This window comes from Pempheris klunzingeri, chromosome 9 (genome assembly GCF_042242105.1).
Source record: "Pempheris klunzingeri isolate RE-2024b chromosome 9, fPemKlu1.hap1, whole genome shotgun sequence".
In the NCBI taxonomy this organism is placed as follows: Eukaryota; Metazoa; Chordata; class Actinopteri; order Acropomatiformes; family Pempheridae; genus Pempheris; species Pempheris klunzingeri.
In genome coordinates this window covers 6,416,235-6,436,120 of record NC_092020.1, presented here as the reverse complement: position 1 = coordinate 6,436,120, position 19,886 = coordinate 6,416,235, and the positions used below count along the sequence as shown (strand labels likewise).

The 19,886-nt window shown below is 41.9% G+C and overlaps 1 protein-coding gene across 1 annotated transcript; it reads left to right on the top strand.

Moving 5' to 3' along the window:
• Nucleotides 1-3,617: 3,617 nt before the first annotated feature.
• fmr1 (fragile X messenger ribonucleoprotein 1) lies at nucleotides 3,618-18,636 on the top strand. The gene is made up of 15 exons (XM_070836550.1): nucleotides 3,618-4,023; nucleotides 8,045-8,097; nucleotides 8,215-8,308; nucleotides 9,561-9,632; nucleotides 10,217-10,365; nucleotides 10,883-10,976; nucleotides 12,199-12,315; nucleotides 12,450-12,620; nucleotides 12,814-12,892; nucleotides 13,018-13,145; nucleotides 13,273-13,359; nucleotides 15,088-15,334; nucleotides 15,799-15,999; nucleotides 16,525-16,604; nucleotides 17,479-18,636. The coding sequence occupies exons 1-15, from the start codon at nucleotides 3,973-3,975 to the stop codon at nucleotides 17,683-17,685; spliced, it is 1,830 nt and encodes a 609-aa protein (XP_070692651.1). The 5' UTR covers nucleotides 3,618-3,972; the 3' UTR covers nucleotides 17,686-18,636.
• Nucleotides 18,637-19,886: the final 1,250 nt, after the last annotated feature.

Below are 19,886 nucleotides of genomic sequence, written 5' to 3'. Positions count from 1 at the left end.
GAGGCGCACACCCTACAACTTCTTTTTTATCTGTTAACATATCTATGGCTCTGTTCACCACTAGGTTAGCGTAACCTGGCTAATTAAGTCACTGTAACACATGGGGGACTGTGAAAAGAAAAAGAAAAAAACTTGTGGAAAAAAGGAGAATGTGCCTGTATTTCCTTCATTAACTTACCAGATCTGAATAACATAACATATGACTTGGCTTCCAAGTGACTGGAAAAAGTAATGATTACGTTAGCCTTGTTATTAGCATTCATCACTCATGCAGTTAAACATCATTTTCAAACACTTGAAATCGCCATTTGTATTTTATCCAGGTCTGAAAGTTAAGAACTGTACAGTACGTCTGCTTGCCTCCCCTTATCCCTGTACCTACGCTATGTTTATTTGTTAATATTTTGCTCTTTGTCTTTTTTAAATAATAGTTTTGCTCTTTAAGGGACGCCTTGACATTTAGAAATTTAGTCTTGTTTATCTGCAAAAAGTCCCAATATTGAGGGTTTCTGAAGGTGGAATGCATAAATATCACGTACGCTCGGTGCAACACATCAGTAAGGGGAACGGGCCTTTGCACCATCAGGGCTCAGCTTCTTGACGAGGGCTGGAGCTGGAACGATTAGACGGTTGACCGAAAATTAACCTGCAGCTATTCTGATAATCGATTAATTGCTGTTGATATAAGTTGTTTCTCAAGCAAAAAGGCAAATATTCTTCTGGTTTCAGCTTCTCTGTGAATATTTGCTGGTTTTCTTTGTCTCATGTGACAGTAAACTCTTTATCTTTGGGTTTTGGACTGTGGGTCAGAAAAAAACAACATGTCTGAATAAGTCAGCTTGGGCTTTTAACTTAACATTTAATTGAATACTTCAGAAAGTAATTTGCAGATTAATCGGTAATGAAAAGAATCGTTGGTGACAGCCCTACAGGGTACCACACATCATCACGTGTGTGAATTTGCGCCCTCACTCTCAAAGTACATTTTACCAACTTAATACTGCGGGGGGAAAATCAGATTAAAAGACAAAATACCAAGTTACTCCTTTAACAAAAGCCTTAAGAGTGGTGTTACTTGATTTTATGATGTTGTCATCGTTTTAGTAGAACTTTTAAATCTGAGATGACAATGTTTTTTTGGCTGTGAGTTTGTTATTGTTTCAGACTGTATCAGATTGTCTTCTGTTATATGTTTCCTATGTAATATTGTGGTCATTACAATCTCACAAAGGGACTTCTGATAAAACTGCTGAGGAAGCTTCACTTGACTCAGATCCTCGTTCTTTGGAGACCACTTCAGTCATTCTACACTAAACTTTTTTCAGAATTACTTAAAGGGATAGTTCAGATTATTTGAAGTGGGTCATATGAGGCACTTAAACATGGTTAGTGCCCCCAGTTTAAAGAATCACACAGGAGTCCAGACGCAAAGCAATTTATTGCTGTGGACAGGGTGAACAGAAAAATGTATTTTTGCCACCTAAATAAGGCTCACCTAAAAAAATTATTAGTATTTTCACCACTTTACATTGCCTTCAGACAGTCCTCTCAACAGAGAATTGAAGTTGTTCTGTCTTTCTCCTTGTATGCTTCAAAGTCACCAGACTCCATTAACGAAAACATCAATTTTACCTTGCAGGACACAGGAGTTTGCTCTGCTGCCTTTGCCTTGATCCATGATCTAACAGATTCATTTGGATCTTAACTAACCGTTTAAAACAAGTCACAAAATAAAACAAGAAAACTAACTGATCAAAGTTGCAGCAACTAAACTGCAAGCAAGGTAAAATCCCCGTTTTTGTGAATGGAGTCTGGTGGCTTTGAAGTGAGCAAAGAGGAAGAGAGAACAGCCTAAGTTGCCCTTTGAATGTACGACTCAGGCCTGCTTCTCCACACTGGGGTGTGCTGATGGCCATCTACTGTAGGTAATACACCGACTATGGATAAGTACCTCAACCCCACTTCAAATAGTCCAAACTATCCCTTTAAACTTTTGAGATTATGTGCCCCCTAAGCATTATGATGATAAAGTCCTGTCCTGACTACGCTATTTTATGGAATAATGATAATAATAATAATAATTTAAGAGCCTGTTTCCCTCCCACACACTTCAAATGTCACGTCTGTTTTCTCGTTCTCTTACTCCCCTTCTCTCTGCCCTGTATCTTATTTCACCTTTCATATGTCACCCTGTTCCTATGCCCTCTCCGTCTATTCCTATCCTAATCTTTCTATAGTTTGTCCCTTTAAGTCCTTCTGTGCCCGTCTCATATCTCACTGCCAGGGCCTCTATGTTTCACTGACCCCTAATACTTTCAGTACATCAATCTGTCTGTCTGTCTGCATCAGTCTGTCCGTCTGTCTCCATCTTTCCCTCTCTGTCTCCAAACGTGGCTTGTGGTTGTTCCCTCGTCTTTGGCTAGAAAATGTAATTAACAAGCAGCTCATGTGTCTGTTAATGGATGTAGCAGATGAGTGCTGCTGAATGCTGAGAGTGTAAGGAGATCGGAGAGGTTAAACAATAGACGCCTTTCATTTAATTATCATCTTCTTACCGACTCTTTAAGTGATTAAGTCTTAACAGTTACTCATCTACAAAATGTCTTTAAACATCAAAAACGTCCTCAAGTCCCCGTCGCGCCGTGACATCGTGGGGAGCGCGGTCAGACATTCAAATTTGGGGGTTTTGTGGCGCACTCTAAATTTAGCAATGTTGAAATACTCTAGACAGGCTGGACTTTCTTCTTTTGTGGGGGAACATTTGTTGGAGAGGATGGTGTGGTTTGGCAAGTCATCAATCTAGAAGCACACGTCTGATTGGAAGCAGACCACCAGGGATTTAGATGCAAAGATATTATAAGAAATGCTGAAAATATGAACAAAATGGAGGGAAATTTGAGAAGGGAATAACAGGATCAACAATGATGATAATGATGATAATATTAACAAGACAAATAGCTGTCCGGCCTCAGTCTTACACAAAGGAATTGCCCCAGTGACCCTCACTGGCAAAGTAAATACAGCTGAATGAAGTATCCTATCACATAAAAGTGAACATCAGGTTTATGTGATACGATTCCATATTTTCTGTACTGGGGATAATCACTATCTTCTGTACAGAAAATGGCTGCTGTCCCAAAAATGTTCAATAAAAATGGATAAACAAAAAGAAAATGGCTGCTGTCCTGGGTTCTGAAACCTTCTTTGGTACCATTTGTTTTCCACAGTGGAAGGAGGTGAAGTGGAGGTGAAGGGAACCCAATTATGAGAATAAATAAATAAATCTAAAATTTGCACAATAAGCTAAATGACTTCCTTGTAATTTTGTAAAAACATACTGTGAAATTAAACAAGGAGAAAACCAGAGAAGAAGAACTTAGATGTGGAGAAATAAGAATAAAATAAGAATAAAAACTTATACTGCTATAAGTGTTGGGAAATTAGAGGAGCTTCACTGCAAGGCAAAGACAACAGTCATTTTTATTTAGCTGAAGCACAAATTGCTGTGTGAAGTGGGCATTCCTATTTATTACCTGCGGAGAGCAGCAATAGGCTCAGATGAGTGGAAGCAGCCTCAGATTTCAGTAGAGGAAGAAAGCGGAAACGTCACATGGAGAGATGCAGCCAGCAGTAGCTGCTCCACCACTAATCACACAACATTAACATAACTAGCTTGTACAAGCTAACCTAGCCTGGCACATTATCCGCATTTACTTATCTTACAGCCGAAATTGCTAAACTGCAAGAAACAAGCGCACGACTCATAGACGGTGGGAAACGGGAAACAACACACGGTCGCACACAGTTTCCGTGGCCTCTTCTTGCATCCAACTGGCAGGCTGCTTAGGCTAGCTAGCTAAGCCAACGATAGTGAGCTCTGCCTTGGCTAGCGTCAGGCTAGCCAGCTAGCTAGCTAGCTACTAACGTCGCTAACGGTGGTTAGCTAGCTAGCGAGCTGTAGTAACTTGCGTCATGGATGAACTAGTCGTGGAAGTGAGGGGAACAAGTGGAGCCTTTTATAAGGTAAGTTGGTGACTTTTGTTGGGCTTTGTCATCTCAGTAACGACACCATGCACAAACGTTTGGCTAACTGACATGAAATAGTCCCGCCGGACTGTCGTTAGCCAGCAGATACCTGGTCGTATCTCCGGGCCTCGGTGCTTCTGTCCAGCCTCCACCGGGACGAGGAGGCTGGAGACCTGTAAACAAAGCCGCCTCCGAGCTGCTCCTATGGCCCCGGTGCTGCTAGAGATATTTCTGAATCATTGGTCATAAAGACGGCGCTAATTCAATGCAATTGCTGTGTTAGTGCTGGCGATGTTGCAGTCATGTTAGCTATGTGGTAAGTGATGGGCAGGGGGTGGTGACAGAGGCACAAGTGTCAAAATTCAGTCATGATTTGTGTTTTTCCGAGTGATTAAATTCAGGATAACAGCAGAAAATGTGGGTGCTGATGTGCTTTGTTTGAATGTTTTGGCTACTGGGCAGGTAGTTTAGGTTTGATCAAGCCTGCTGGGATTTTGGGGTGTTTCTGAAGACAGGAGTCAACAAGTAGGATGAGCAGGATTTCGGGGTGTTGTGTGTTGGCTCTGTGATGGTGTTCTAGCTGCTAGGTGGGTGTCTAACTAGCTAGGAGGGTGTCTCACTAGCTAGGAGGGTGTCTCACTAACCATGAGGGTGTCTCACTAGCCAGGAGGGTGTCTCACTAGCTAGGAGGGTGTCTCACTAGCCAGGAGGGTGTCTAACTAACCAGGAGGGTGTCTCACTAGCCAGGAGGGTGTCTCACTAGCCAGGAGGGTGTCTAACTAACCAGGAGGGTGTCTCACTAGCCAGGAGGGTGTCTCACTAGCCAGGAGGGTGTCTCACTAGCCAGGAGGGTGTCTCACTAACCAGGTGAGTGTCTCACTAGCCAGGAGGGTGTCTCACTAACCAGGAGGGTGTCTCACTAGCCAGGAGGGTGTCTCAATAACCAGGTGGGTGCCTCACTAGCCAGGAGGGTGTCTCACTAACCAGGTGAGTGTCTCACTAGCCAGGAGGGTGTCTCACTAGCCAGGAGGGTGTCTCACTAGCCAGGAGGGTGTCTGACTAACCAGGAGGGTGTCTCACTAACCAGGGGCTCAGGCTCTTCTACATGGATCCTTTGGCTCATATTGATATACAGGTGTTGACCAAAAATAATACCACCATGGATAAAATATTCAGTTACAAGTAATAATGTTACATTTGAATGTTCCTTAATTAAAAGCAAGCCATTAATTGTAATAGAATAAACTCAGGCACTCAAAGTAAAAGTCACTACTCACTGTAACAAAGTTTTAGGAGCAGCTGATGAATGACTAAACCTAACCCTAAGAGTAGGAAATACAGAAAGATACATTGAAATGATTACTGAGTTTTAGTTAAGCCGTGTGATTGGAAAACTGTGCAAAGTAACCAGTAACTATAGCCATCAAATAAATGGGACATCAGCAGAGCTGAAGAAGAAAGTTGGTAGTTGTGTAAAGTGGAAGCTTTTTTGCTGCCAAACGAATGAGAGGAATATGAATGGAATGAATGTGCAGCAGTTCAACCATCAGAAAGCGTTTTGAGATGTAATGAGTCTGCCTGCAAACCTGTGCTGCATTCAATGCCAGTGGAATCATCTGCAATGTACAAAGTACTTGAGCAGCAAATTCCTATGTAGAAGATGAATATAAATCACTTTTTGTATATTCAGAGTTTATTCTTTTGGATTTTTCTTGGCTTTCAGACATGTTGAAGGTGGCAAACAGCAGCAGTGGGTGTACTTTAGTCTCTTTATTGGGTGTGGCTCTGGCCAAACATCACTTTATGGATGCAAAATGGGATTTTTGGCATGCAGTTTGAGCACTGGTTTATTGCTTGGCAGGTGTTACATTCAAATTATTACACAAAAAGGAAATTAGCACATCTTCAGAGGATTAGGTCGAGAGGATCCACAAAAATATCACACAGAATAAAAGGCCGACTTTGCCCACTGCTCAACTTTTGCTGCTTGCAACTGTAGAGTTTGAACTGCCTTTTTGTTTTATTTTCATTCTGCGGGATTTGGATTTCTGAATGAATCCTGATGTGGTTTGTGATGCAGAGTCAGTCTCTGAGTTTGTCCATTGAAATTTTAAAGGCTGTGCTGAAATGAGCAGTAGTGATTGTGATGTGGACGACATGATTAGCTCAGTAACTGCCTTGGACTATGGTTCAGACCCTCATTAAGAGCATTTAGGCTAATGTATTGTTCTGTATTCAGGTTTGATTAGTGTTTTTAAATTCTGACCAAGTAGTCCTTAAATCTTCTAAAAGCTTGGTAAGAAAAGTGGACTTTGATGCCTGGCTCCAGGATGCTAATCTCAGCAGTGGCAAAGTTGGCACACAGGATTCAGCAGAGCCAAACAGGTCAGAGGTTATTACAGATCATTTTTTATTTTTTTGTTGTTCTTTTCATGTGATGGTTGGTAAACAGGAACGTTTTCAACCTGTGGGCAGTTTGTAAGACTTTTACTGTAAGTTAGTGACAACGTTAGTTCTGGTTGACTGACATTTGTCACTAAGTTGTTTTGTGTCTTTTAGTGATGAATGAGCTAATATTCCAAATTTTGCTCTGGTCTTGAATGAGCAGATGATTTATCATGACCGCATTCACCTGCAGACAAAGTATTCATTTTGGCTCTGACTAAAGCAAATAAGACTCATAATATCATGAATGAGGTGCATGGTGTACAGTTTTTTATTTTCCCTTACCGATTTTCAAAAAAGTGTCATGTTCCTGGCTCCAAGAAGACATTCTCCACTATTTTACAATAAATCTTGTGATGGGAACGACTCGTGGCTTGCTGGTTTTAATAAAGTAAGAAGCTAATTATATGCCAGAATCCTTCAACTAACAATAATAAAAACAGTCACTAAGGCATCTCTCTAGTGTTTTAGCAGCAGTAGCACCAAACACATCTAACCTAACTGCCAGCACAAGACAGAACATTATCTCATGCCGAGCCATAAGTCTCACCTGTGTGTAGTCATTTAGTTTACGACATCAAACTTAAGTTTCTCCACATCTGATTCTTTTTTTTATCAAAGTAGGTTAGATGAACATGGCTTGTAAACTCAGAACTTGTCGTAGTGGTCATAAACCTTGTAAGGACCTTTGTACAGGTGTGATCTCAGTTCATTGAAGTCAGAATGTTAGTGCAATAGAAAAACGGAGTCACTGGTGATTTTGAGACTCTCTCCTTTTGCTACTGGGATTTTCATGCTCCCAGTAATGGAGTTTCCTATAAACATTAATGATTGAAATGTCACCTATTGGCCTAGTGGAGGGAAAGTTGAGTGAAACTCAACTCTGCTGCTATGAGTTACATATTGGGTAATGGCTGTAATTTTACTTCTTGGTAACTCAGAAATCTGATCTCAGATTTAAGTTGATGTCTTTAAGTTGATGTTAGTGATGTTCCGAAATCCATCTATTACCATGGTGCAGTCATGTAACGTGTCCTCATTAGCATACTTTGTATAATCAATGTGAAAATTATGCTGAAACTACGAAATAGCTATATTTTTTCTTTTAGTCTATTTAGGTGGTTTTAGAGTCTAAGTCTGATGTTTTGATTTCCAGAAATTCACGTCTTGCCAGAAAAAAACAAAACAACAATGTTGTTTTTAAATGGACGTGTATCCAGATTATACTCATGAGGAAAGGTTGCAAAAAGTTGAGCAAAAATGAAAATTTAGCTACTTCCTGATTTTTAATCTGTTTTTTTTTTTCATGATTTATGCTAATTATGCTAATAGGGAAAGGTTTTATGAGCGCACCATGGTAATGGACGGATTTGTGGACATCACCAACATGAACTTAGACTCTTCGATCACCTTTCTAAGTTAACATTTGGGCTGTTTCGGTTTTGGGCTTGGGTAGTACAATTATAATTCTTTTACATGCTCAACGCCAGTAGAAAGCTGTATTGACTAGTCCTACAGTTAACATAAACTGTGGTTATTCTAACTCTTTATCTCACCCCTGTGATTCTTATAGGCCTTTGTGAAGAGTGTTCATGAAGGATCGGTCACTGTGGCATTTGAAAACAAGTGAGTAATGCGAACACACAATAAAATACAATATGCTGTAAAATGTTACTCATTGCCAATGATAAAATCCACACTTATTTTTGTAAATGTGTTTCAATGTGTGTCCCTGTCTCCCAGCTGGCAGCCAGAGCGCCAGATCCCGTTCCAGGATGTGCGTTTTCCTCCTCCAACAGGGTTCTGCAAGGAGATAAACGAGAGCGATGAGGTCGAGGTGGGGCTGACTCGAGACTTTCAGTATTATTCCAGGAAATGAATGTTATCATCAGATGTGGTTTGTTCGAAAGCAAAGAGTCCAGTTGGACAACACATCAACTAGTAGAAAGTGAGAAAAAAAATCTGTGGTGATTATTAGGGATGTGCATTTCGAGCAGAAATACCTTTGGATTGTTACTGTGAACTATTCAGAGATTATTCTATAATAGTTCACCCACCCCACACACACACACACACACAATACACAATACTTTTTAAAAACAAGACCATAGTCGTATAAATGATTGAGTTTTTTTTATAATTTAACGACTATTGAAATATAATTAAAATCATGGATCATTCTGAGCGATTATGCTGTTTTGAATCTTTGCATCCAAAATAAGCCAATGGTGTCATTTGATGCAGGTCTGATGAGTTATTGTAATTGAGTGGAGTCTGGATGTGTAAGGACAGGGTCACGGTGAATGAAATGAAACCCACACTTTCTGAGTAGGTGTCATGATGGTGTCTCAAGCACGGAAGTGCCCGGGAAAAACAGAGGGGGGACTAACGGCGGGAATAGTGGGAATAGGAACACTGGGTAACTGCCTCCCTACTGGTGTGTCGCTTGGCGCTGGGAGCAAAGCGAGGGAGGGCCGTGTTTGTGTGTGGTAGTGTGGTGGGGGCTCATTGTGGTACAGTGTGTGGGGCTGTGGGACTACACATTTAATGTTCCTGGCATTACCATTTTGCAGGCAATCACATTTTAAGTTGAGCTCCTTAGCCAAAGCGCATTAGCCCCAAATGTGTTCTAATTGAAGAATTCACTTTTGGATTTGCTTTGGAACATAAAACGAAATCCTGAGACACTGGTGTAGACATTTAGCTGAAATGGACCTGCATTATGTCTCTCTATCTACCAAAATATAACATGCTCCATTTGTCAGCTGTTGTTGGGCTTTTATTTTGTTTGATGAACTTAGTTGTATAGTGGATGGGAATCACACTTTGTCAACCTTGATGAATGTGTATGTCTGTTTCTTTAAGAATATTAATAGAATAATTAGTCATTACTTTTGTTGAATTAAAAAACAAAACAATGATCTTGTAAGTAAGTATGAGTTGAATAAGAAATGAGCCTATGTCCGTTTATGCATTAAATTTGTGTATTTGCACTCTGTGCCAGATGCCTGTATTGTAACTATGTCAGGTTTGGTTGATAAGTGGAAAGCTTTGTTAAATAAATTCTGTGTGTGTGTGTGTTTTTCCAGGTATATTCCAGGGCTAACGACAAGGAGCCATGTGGATGGTGGCTGGCCAAGGTTCGCATGGTCAAAGGAGAGGTACGGCTCAGACACAGTCTCTCTAAGTGTGGGGTACAGTATCATTGTACCACGTAGGGAAGAGTATCAAGATACCAGTGGAAGTAAATCGTTTTTGGCCCATGTAGCACAGTGTTTCAGAGTACATAGACAAATATAAGTTGTTGAAGTGGTGTACATAATCAGTATACCATCATTCCTCTGGAAGCTGGTGTTGATGAATTTACTGCCTGTGTTGAAGGTCTCACTGTTGTGAACAGCATCAGTATAAATATCAACCTTTGAATGAGTGATGAGAGGAATCATTTTAGGCTAATCTGTCAGACATGTCTCACAGCTGTGAGCTCTTTTCCCCCCCTTCTCATTCCCCACTTTGTTCTCTGGCCTGGTTTTTATGCTTTATCTCATCTACTGTTTTCTTTAACCTTTAGATAATTTCCTCTCTCCCTCTTCCTCTTTGTTTTTCCAGAGATTTGAAATATGTATTAATAATGCCTATATTCTTTTTTTTTTTTTTTTCCAAGCCTGCTGTTGCATATTTTGCTTTTCATAATGTGCAAAATCATGATCACTCTGACATTATCCTTGTCTATGTGTGTCACTAGTTTTACGTAATAGAGTACGCCGCATGCGACGCTACATTAAATGAGATCGTCACGCTGGAGCGGTTACGGCCGGTCAACCCGAATAAACCCGCCACCAAAAGCACCTTCATCAAGATCAGACTCGATGTACCCGAGGATCTACGGCAGATGTAAGTTTGATATACAGACATACACACTTATATGTTCAGCAAATACACCTCAGGGCATGTAAGTAACTTTTTGGTAACATAAACTAACCAATCGAAGCAGCGATAGACCAGCAAAAGTAAAATTACTGTTTTTGTCAACAGGGTCTGGTGTCTTTGAAGAGAGCGATATAACTGCTTTCCCTGGTTGAACAAAAATAATGTTAGAGGTCTCCTTCTCTGTAGAGATCCTCTCCACGATGCTGTCAGACTCTTGGAATAACAATCTGAGGGGCCCAGACTTACTTAATACTGGAGTCATTCATCCAGTCAAATGACTGTGATTGGTCTACCTATGTGCATGTTATATGGGCTCTGGAAAGACTAAATAATGCTTCATTAGGAGGCTCACACTGCACCAAGCTATCATAAATGCAGGAATGTGCTCACATGTCCCTGAATAACCAGTTATGATGACTGAATGTTAAGGGGTGTAATTCATTAATATGATATGATTGTTTGTGTCACTCTGTGTTGACAGGTGCTCCAAAGAATCAGCACACAAAGACTTTAAAAAGGCGGTGGGAGGCTTCAGTGTCACCTACGACTCGGAGAAAAAGCAGCTGGTCATTTTGGTTCGTTTAACAATTTTTTTTTTTTACTTGAAGTAAGAAACAGTATCTGCCCATGTTTTATACATCAATCCAAATGTGATTCTTTATTGTTGAGTTGGTACAGTCTGAGTGATGCACCCCGTGTATGACTTGAAACTGTGCCACATCATTTCGTACTTGACATATTGTCGCTGACGGACAGAAGCCAAACATTCCCATATTTCGTCACTGTCATTTTTGCATAAACCAATGCTGCTGGTCACCCTTTACATCTCTGCTTAGGTTTTACAAAATGTAACCAATGCAAAGTATTAAAAGAGCTTGTGACTAAATCCATTGGACACTCAAACTGTCAGCAAAACCTCATACCTCCTGCCATGGCTCCATGTCGCCTCTCTTTTCTGTACATAACCGCTGACTGTGGGGTGGTTAATATGAATGTTGAATTATTTATTTATTTTGCTACAGGGGTAGCAAAGCATAATAGAGATAATGTTGTGTCTTTAGGGATTAACTACAGCTGGACACAAACAACCACAAATTATAGAAAGTATACCACTGAATTATTGATTAAGTTTTTGTTATTTTTGAAAGTCAGAGAAGAATATCCTGATTAAAATCTCTTGTTAATAAAACACCTGTTTTGACTTTGGATCTGCAGTTGCTTATTTTGATGTAAGTTGCCCTGTAAAAGGATATTGTTGTGCTGCACGAAACACTGTAAAGGAGCCGAACTTAGAGAGCCTGTAAACAAAGGGTCATAATAAAGATTAGAACATGAGTGACAACCCTGAGACCTCTGCTGAGGCACAAGTATCATTAAAACCTCTCAAAGCAACCTGCAGGGTAGAACTCACTGTAGCCCACTTCAGCTCTGTTAGACTCCTTGGCTGAGCCGCAGCTCTCACACACTCTTTAGCTCATGGGGTGCTTCATCTTTTATAGCTTTTTGGCCAGATGACAGTAAAACTGAGCACACATGGAGCTACATTAGATGCTGTATGCTTTGAGTTGTTGATAACATAATGTGCTCCATTTTAGCGCGATTTTGGTAACATATTTATAATATAATGACACATTCAAGTGTCTAACCAAGACACAATACCAGCTTTGGCAGTACAGTGTTCAATTTAGTTTAAAAACAGGGAATTTTAGTTTTTTTCATTTCTTTGTTTTGCACCAGACAGTGACAATATCCAAAGGCAGATTCTTTGTGTGAATGAAGCTTTGGTTGTTCTTGCAGTCTGTGAATGAGGTCACAACAAAGCGCGCCAATATGATGAGTGACATGCACTTCAGGAGTCTCCGCACCAAACTGTCTCTCATGCTGAGGAACGAAGAGGCTAACAGACAACTGGAGGTATATTGACACACACACACACACACACACACACACACACTCTTCAGGAATCACCTAACTCCTACTATCCACTGGAGTGGCAGTGAGAATGTTTTTGCTCAGGTTTTTCTGGCTGTCTCGTTGTGTTTCTGCAGAGCTCCAGGCAGCTGGCATCACGGTTTCATGAGCAGTTTGCGGTTCGTGATGATCTGATGGGTCTGGCCATTGGGACTCATGGCGCCAACATTCAGCAAGCACGTAAAGTCCCCGGAGTCACTAATATCGACCTGGACGAGGAGACGTGCACCTTTCACATATATGGAGAGGTAGGGTGGCTCTACTAACACTAATGGCAGCACAGGCCTAACAGTAGAGATGTTCATCCTCCACGTGTACTGCGTGGTCTGGAAAACAAGTTTTTAAGCGTCTTGTTTTTTATATTTTAATGTTAAACTTGAGGGAGGGAAGGTGATGACAGAAGTTACACTGTGTTTGTTTCATCCTTGTTGTTTGTCTAAGGATCAGGATGCGGTGCGCGTTGCCAGGAGTTTCCTCGAGTTCTCTGAAGATGTCATCAAAGTACCCCGCAACTTAGTAGGTGAGAAAATCACTCGACTGAGACCGTAAGCTTATCCATGCAGTAACCTTAGTTTATCTAAAAATTAGACTATTAGACTTCAAAGTGCCAGCAGACTGTGACTCTTCATGCCTCTGTCCTTACAGGGAAGGTGATTGGCAAAAACGGCAAACTGATCCAGGAAGTGGTTGATAAATCTGGGGTGGTGCGGGTTCGTATTGAGCCTGAGAACGACAAAAAGCCCTCAGCAGCAGCAGCGGCAGCAGCAGACGAGGTCAGTGGGAGAGAAACCACCCCTAAACCACCGACCTCTGATTATATTAGTGACTATGTCTTTATGACTGCTAGTGTCATCATGTGAGAATTAAATCTGCCCTCCTCATTCTAAACCTCTCTCGTAGGGGATGGTGCCGTTCGTATTCGTGGGGACAAAGGAAAGCATCTCCAATGCAACAGTGTTGCTGGATTATCACCTCAACTACCTTAAGGCACGTATCATCACCAGTAATAACAACATTGTATATCGGCAGTTTTCATTTTAGAGCGATCTCTTTGAATGTCAATTGTCAAACGCCTATTTTTGCATGAACATAAGATAATAATGTATTTGTCTGACCAGAGAATCTGACTCTAGGCTTGTGTTTGTCTTTGTGCTGCCTTTGCTTAGAACAAGGGATAAAGCAAGGCTTTTTACGTCACAGCAAAACTCTTCCGCTTCCTCTTAACACTTCCTCTACTGTAATTAGGACTAATTAGTCAGTACAACAATAATGATGGTAAACAACGCTATGATGATCTGTACACTGAAGTCAAAAAGAAACTATGAAAAACTTCATATAGTCACTTCCTCCTTTGGCTTTTCTGGTAGTCAGATGGAGAAACCAAACACAACATAGTGGTAAATGCAGCAGGCAGACAGAAACCAAAGTGGGCACTCACACACCCACATACCCACACACACACACACACACACACACACACACACACCGATGACAGAGAGAGTTTGCTGCACTGATGCAGCTGAACAGGAACCTCAGTACAGGAAGAATGTTGCACACAGGGCGTTAATAAACAGGTTTCTCTGTGTACCATGCAAACATTGCCACCTGAATATTATGGCAGACTGACGGGTTCATTCTCATCAGAATTTCAGCTGCTGCTGTTTCAAGATTAACAAAATGTTTTTTTTAGCTTCTCATGGCAACTTGCTTATACAACATGTTCTTGGGACCAACACAGGACACGGATGCATTTGTGAAGCCTTAGAAGTTCAATCTGAATCCAGTGATGAATCTGCTTATTTAGCCTGAATCCTGTTTTGAACTTATTTATGTTTAGTTGTAAAATTTGTAATGATTGAAACTGTCATCAAAGCAGGTGAAAATGTCACTTTTCTGCAAGTTTATACTAGTTTTAAGTGATCACACTCTTACATGCTAAAGTAAAATATCAATCATGACAGTAGTAGAAGTGAAATTACAGAAACATATATGAACAGAGACTGATGTCCATCAATTTTAAGCATGCTACAATATGATTAAAACCAGGCAACTAGTGTAAACAAGCAGGGCTTCTCTACTGGGTGCCAGCTGCTGCAGGATAAACCAGAGTAAACCAAAAAAATCAACACTCCAACACACACCAGGATACTGATTGGCACTATTTATTAACATGACAAAAAGTTGAAGGAGCGAACTTCACATGTTGTTTCACATGTTGCTTCATCAGCTCAGGTGCTGCTTAGTGGAGAATCCAACAGGTTCACATTCCTCAACACAAATACACCTCAGAATGCATGCAAGCAAGTACACACGTCCTTATAATAACAGACGTTAAAACTAGTAGAGGCGAGTAGAAAAAATCTATTTATGATATGAATTTATGATATCCATGGTGATGGATTCTAAAATATACAGGAGGTGAATACTATTCGCAGGATATGTACTGAATGTACTTGTCTTGATAAGGGGAGGGATGAGAAAGAGAGACGACATCCAAGGTCAGCTGTAGGCACAGAGTCAGCGTAGGCTAGACACACAAGCACAAGTTACAAAGATGGACTCAAGTTTGTAGCCGTGTGGGCCCAAGGAGTTGAGAGTACATATTCAATTAACTAACTTAATGTACAAACATAAAGCCACACGGACACTTCAGTGCATAGATGACATGTGTAGACATAAATTAATAACTCTGACTTTGATTATTTATGTCCGCAGGAGGTGGATCAGCTTCGCCTGGAGCGCCTGCAGATTGACGAGCAGCTGAGACAGATAGGAGGGGGAGGTGCAGGAGGAGGGACGGGGCCCCGAAACCCTAAAGACAAAACCTACGTGTTCGATAACGGCATGGGAATGGGGAGAGGAGGAGGAGGTGGCGGAGGGGGAGGAGGAGGGAAGCCCTACTCAGGAGGGGGAGGAAGAGGCGGCAGAGGGCGAAGAGGAGGAGGCACAGCTTTCGCCTCAGGTATGATAAAATGACCACATCCTACTTTCTTTGCTTCTTTTTTAAATACTGTGCTTGTACACATGGAAGGTGAACTATTGTGTCTGAAACTTTGATAAAATAGTCTCCAGTGTTTGCCAGGTTGAGTTCACTCTGAGTATGACTGCTCTCATTGGTTTGGATGTGAACGGCACAATGACTAAGCAAAGGAGCTGATTCTCTGGCTTAGATTGAGGTTATTTCCAGTCGTACTTGATGAGAGGTAATTACTTCACTTCATGTGCACAGTGGCCCCATGCCAAGGTAAAATAAATGTTTGGATTCCATGAAACATCCAGTTAGTACAAGGCTGTGAGTGTTGAACAAGAGTCTGTTCCTCAGGCGAAAACTTCATCATAAAACTAAACAATTAATCAAAGGGTGAATCCACGCTGTCCCTCCTGGGTGGTTTAAACGAGATTTGACTTGCCTCCTCCGTCCTGTAGGCACCAACTCGGAGGCATCCAATGCTTCAGAGACGGAGTCAGACCACAGAGAGGAGCTCAACGATTGGTCGCTGGCCCCCACCGAAGAGCTGATGACAGGAGGCGGGACTCTGCCCAGACGGACGGATGGGAGGAAGAGAGCGGGCGGAGGAGGGCCTCGGGGACGAGGAGGGAGAGGAAGAGGAGGGGGAGGGTACAAAGGTCGGTAGTAATTATCACTGGCTGTCATTCATCATTCTGTAGCAATCTGGTGTCATTCAGGATTGTCCTCAGTAGGTATTTTGGAAAAACTTTTCCTCACTCAGGTACACGACTGTGTTCCTAATTATCTTTCCACCATTTGATAATAAATAATGAAGAGATTGTTTCTACTGAAGTTATAAACAAATGAAACGAGTGTGTGGAGAATTTAAATAAATACCATTTTGAGATGCTTTTAATCAAATTATACCCTAAAGAACAGGCATGAATCAAATAATGAGATCCCTTCAGACCCCCTTCACTAATAAATTCTCATTGGGTGCTTCCATCCACAACTCTATTGAAAAAGGAGTTTCCTCTTACATAAATCTATTTATCACACTCAACACAGACTGCTGGAGCTTGTGAAGATATGACAACACAGCAGTGACCTGTTTTTGATTCCACTTTGTCCCCGAGCTGGTTTGTTTCTCATTTTGTGACTGGAACGACGGTCAAACTCAGGATTTGTCTGTCTTGGTTTAGGTGAAGACATGCAGTGGAGCGAGCCAAGACCTCGTCATGTCAGAGACCCCAAGACAAGAGCACAGGAAGACACTCTACAGGTAATACACACACACACACACTCTCTCTCTCTCTCTCTCTCTCTCTCACACACAGCTAACAGTATCTAGGTGACACTCCTCACGAATTACACACTGTGAATGAGTTTTTTGGAGACCAAGAAAATGATATGAACACCCACAGATATCTGATCTGTATTTATCAAGTGTGTCGGAGTAGGAAACCAGTCCTCACTGGCCAGAAACTCTCAGTGACACACATTTGGTCCTACTTTTAGAACTAGTGACAAATGTAACCCTAGAAATGGCTCCTATCTTAGGCAGTGCGTAGGGGTGATCCAGGGGAGGTGGCCGTCAGGCAGAAAACATTCATCGAGGGAGATTTGAAACATTTGATTGATTGATTGAGCTTATTAAAAAACATTTGACCAAAACTGAATCTTTTGGTTGTGGCTGACATGTCACAACACATGCCGTTTCTACCGAAAATTGTGCTCAACAACCATTTCTGGCACTTAACACATTTCTGTACACATAAAATCACCAGTGCTATTTTCAGATGATCAGATTTTACCACTAATACAATTGTCAGTAAAACCCCAACGCAATTTCTGCTTAATGTGCTGTTAATGGGGTGAGACAGCGATGTCACAGTCTCTGGAGTGGTCCCGCTCCCTGCTGAGCACCAGGCCTTATAAATAACTGGCCTACTCTCAGGGAGGAGTATATTTAGTCCTGGCTTAACTCTCTGCTTGATTCCCAGGAGTCGTTCTGAGACGCTTGATAAATGGGGGCCCACAATCCCACCTATTGCCCCAGTTCATCAGTGATCGTGCTTATATTGATCATATTTCCCCTCCACTTGTTGCCGTGAAGCGTGGAACCAGACTGCACCTCTGTTTCCTATCTACCACAGATCCGTGTGGACGGTAACAACGAGCGTAGCGTGCAGCACTCCTCAGGGGGGCGAGGAGGAGGAGGGGGGGGGCCTTCCTCATCCCAGGGTGGCGTCAGTGCCGGCGGTGAGGGCCCGTCTCGCCATCACCATCAGAGACCCGTCAGAGACCGAGGCATGAAGAAGGACAAACAGGACGCTCCTCCGCTGGTGAACGGAGTGTCGTAGATACACCACTGGAGGACCCTCTCACTTAGACACACACACACACACACATACACACTCAGAAACACACACACACACGCACACACACACACACACACACAGACAACTTGTCACAAACCATCGTAGAGTCTCTTGCGCTTTTTCTTTCTCTTTCTCTGTCTCTGTCAACACACATGAATACACATATTCCATGAGCATGGGAGAGGTTCCCATAGTGAGGCTGTAGACCACAGGCGACTCGGTTTCTGCTGGTCTGCTCTGATCAGGTCTTTGAGTGTACTGGTCTGGTTCGGTCTTGACTGGTCCTGTTCCTCTCCGGAGCGACAAATAAAAGAAATGGCACTTTTTGGACAAAAGGAAAAGAAGAGGAGGGATTTGACTAAAGCTCGTCTCTCACCGAGGCATTAACCCCAAACACGCTCCCCTCCCCATCAAAGGCAAACATTCATTCACTTGGTTTTTTTCTTCCTTTTTTTTTTTTTTTTTTTTAAATCAACTAAATCGGATGATTCATGTTTTGCCACTGCCCTGTTTGAACTTTCTCACATCAGAAAAAAGAAACGAGTCAAACAAATGAAGGAAACAAAGAGTTACAGCCACTTCAGAAGGCAGGATGAAATATGGGTTCCTTCCCTCCTCCTGCTGCACTCTTAAAGCATATTTTTACTTCAAATGTTTACTGTAGAGATGATCTGGCAGCACACAGCTTCAGGAGGTGGCTCGAGTGTTTCCCACAGGTTGAGGATTTTGATGTTTGGTGGTTAAGGCTCCCGAAAACACTTGGGAGTCAGCTGCAACACAGCATTGCATTTATAATGTAATTACACCGAGTAGAGAAGTGATTTAGCGTCCTTCAGGTGCATTTCCATAGAGACTTTTGAACTTAAGTGATCAATCAATAAATTTAATTGGCAGATGTATTTGGTGTCACCCAATTAACTTCTGTATATGGGAAACAGGCAGAGCTTTCAGACTGGGAGAAGATGTTTGTGGAGTTATTTTTTGCTGAATAGTAATTTAAACCTGACCGGGATAAATTGCAAACAGGTATGAGTGGGCAACGAAATTGCTAATACTTTTCTCATTGCTGATGTCGTCTGTGTTTTGTTTCCTGTTGCCACGGTAATGTTCCTCCGGACCGTCAGGCCGAGCATGAATCCACTTGTTAGGTGTACCAATGGGGAAACATAAATCTGAGGCACTCTGATGCAGATCAGCTGTTAACAAGCATTGGCAGAAGCAAAGATATCAGCAGGTTTCAATATGCCATGCACTGCTGTTCTGTTTAAATGAAGTACGGGAGGCTCATACAGGAAGAAGACGGCATGGTTTAGATTTTTAGTTCCCCCGAACAAGCTCTGTGTGTCCACAGTGAAACTGGGAGCCTCAGTCAGACATTACAGATCCGTGAATAGAAGATGTGTGTGTGATTTAAACTGCTTCCTGTGGTGATTACGCTTCAAGGGCATCAGAGGAAAAAGAGACAAGTCCCGTGATGACACATGAGTAATGCACGTGTCACGGAGTCAGTGTGGATCGATAGATTTGATCAAATAGAAGCGCGTCTGTTCCCAGAAACAGCCAAATGGCAAACATCAAAAACTCGACGCTCAGAGGAATTAAAAAAAACATAAAAACTAGACACTTCACCGGCTATTGGAAATCTCAGTACTCCACAAATATGTAGCAGTGGTAAAATGATAACAGATTGAGCATACGGCGTCCACCAACCATCATAACTCACGAACCAAGTCTTCACTACAGTCAGGAATAAAAACGTAGTGGTCCAGAGAATCCAGACTGAATCCAGACCTCCTCCTCTGATACCTGGAGGTGCTTTTCTCCCAGTTCTCCTTTTATCTCATTAGTAAAAATTCGTCAGCAGGAATCCACATCATGTCCCAGACTGAAGGAGCCTTTTCAGCCTCACCACTGGGACGTTTCACAGACAGGGCTTAGGCTCTAAGCTAGGCTTACTTTGGCTGGTTCCACTTACTGACTTTTAACAAGGAACGTTTGGTGGGAAGCCAGTTCAGTTAGCACAGTAACTTTTGCTTTCAGACAAACCTGAACTCCCGTCACCTGATCACATGAGCTTTTCTTTCATTTATATAAAACCTTTGTATATATGAAGTGTTACTGTAGAGGAAGCAACATTGAGTTATATCTTGACAAAGTAAAAATTTTGGTTTATTCTTCCTGGA

What these genes read in the sequence shown, in the direction of transcription:
- fmr1 (XM_070836550.1), top strand. Translation starts at nt 3,973, where the DNA reads ATGGATGAACTAGTCGTGGAAGTGAGGGGAACAAGTGGAGCCTTTTAT. An exon ending in ACTGTGGCATTTGAAAACAA is followed by an intron (nt 8,098 to 8,214) that starts GTGAGTAATGCG and finishes CCTGTCTCCCAG; the next exon opens with CTGGCAGCCAGAGCGCCAGA. An exon ending in ATCACCTCAACTACCTTAAG is followed by an intron (nt 13,360 to 15,087) that starts GCACGTATCATC and finishes TTATGTCCGCAG; the next exon opens with GAGGTGGATCAGCTTCGCCT.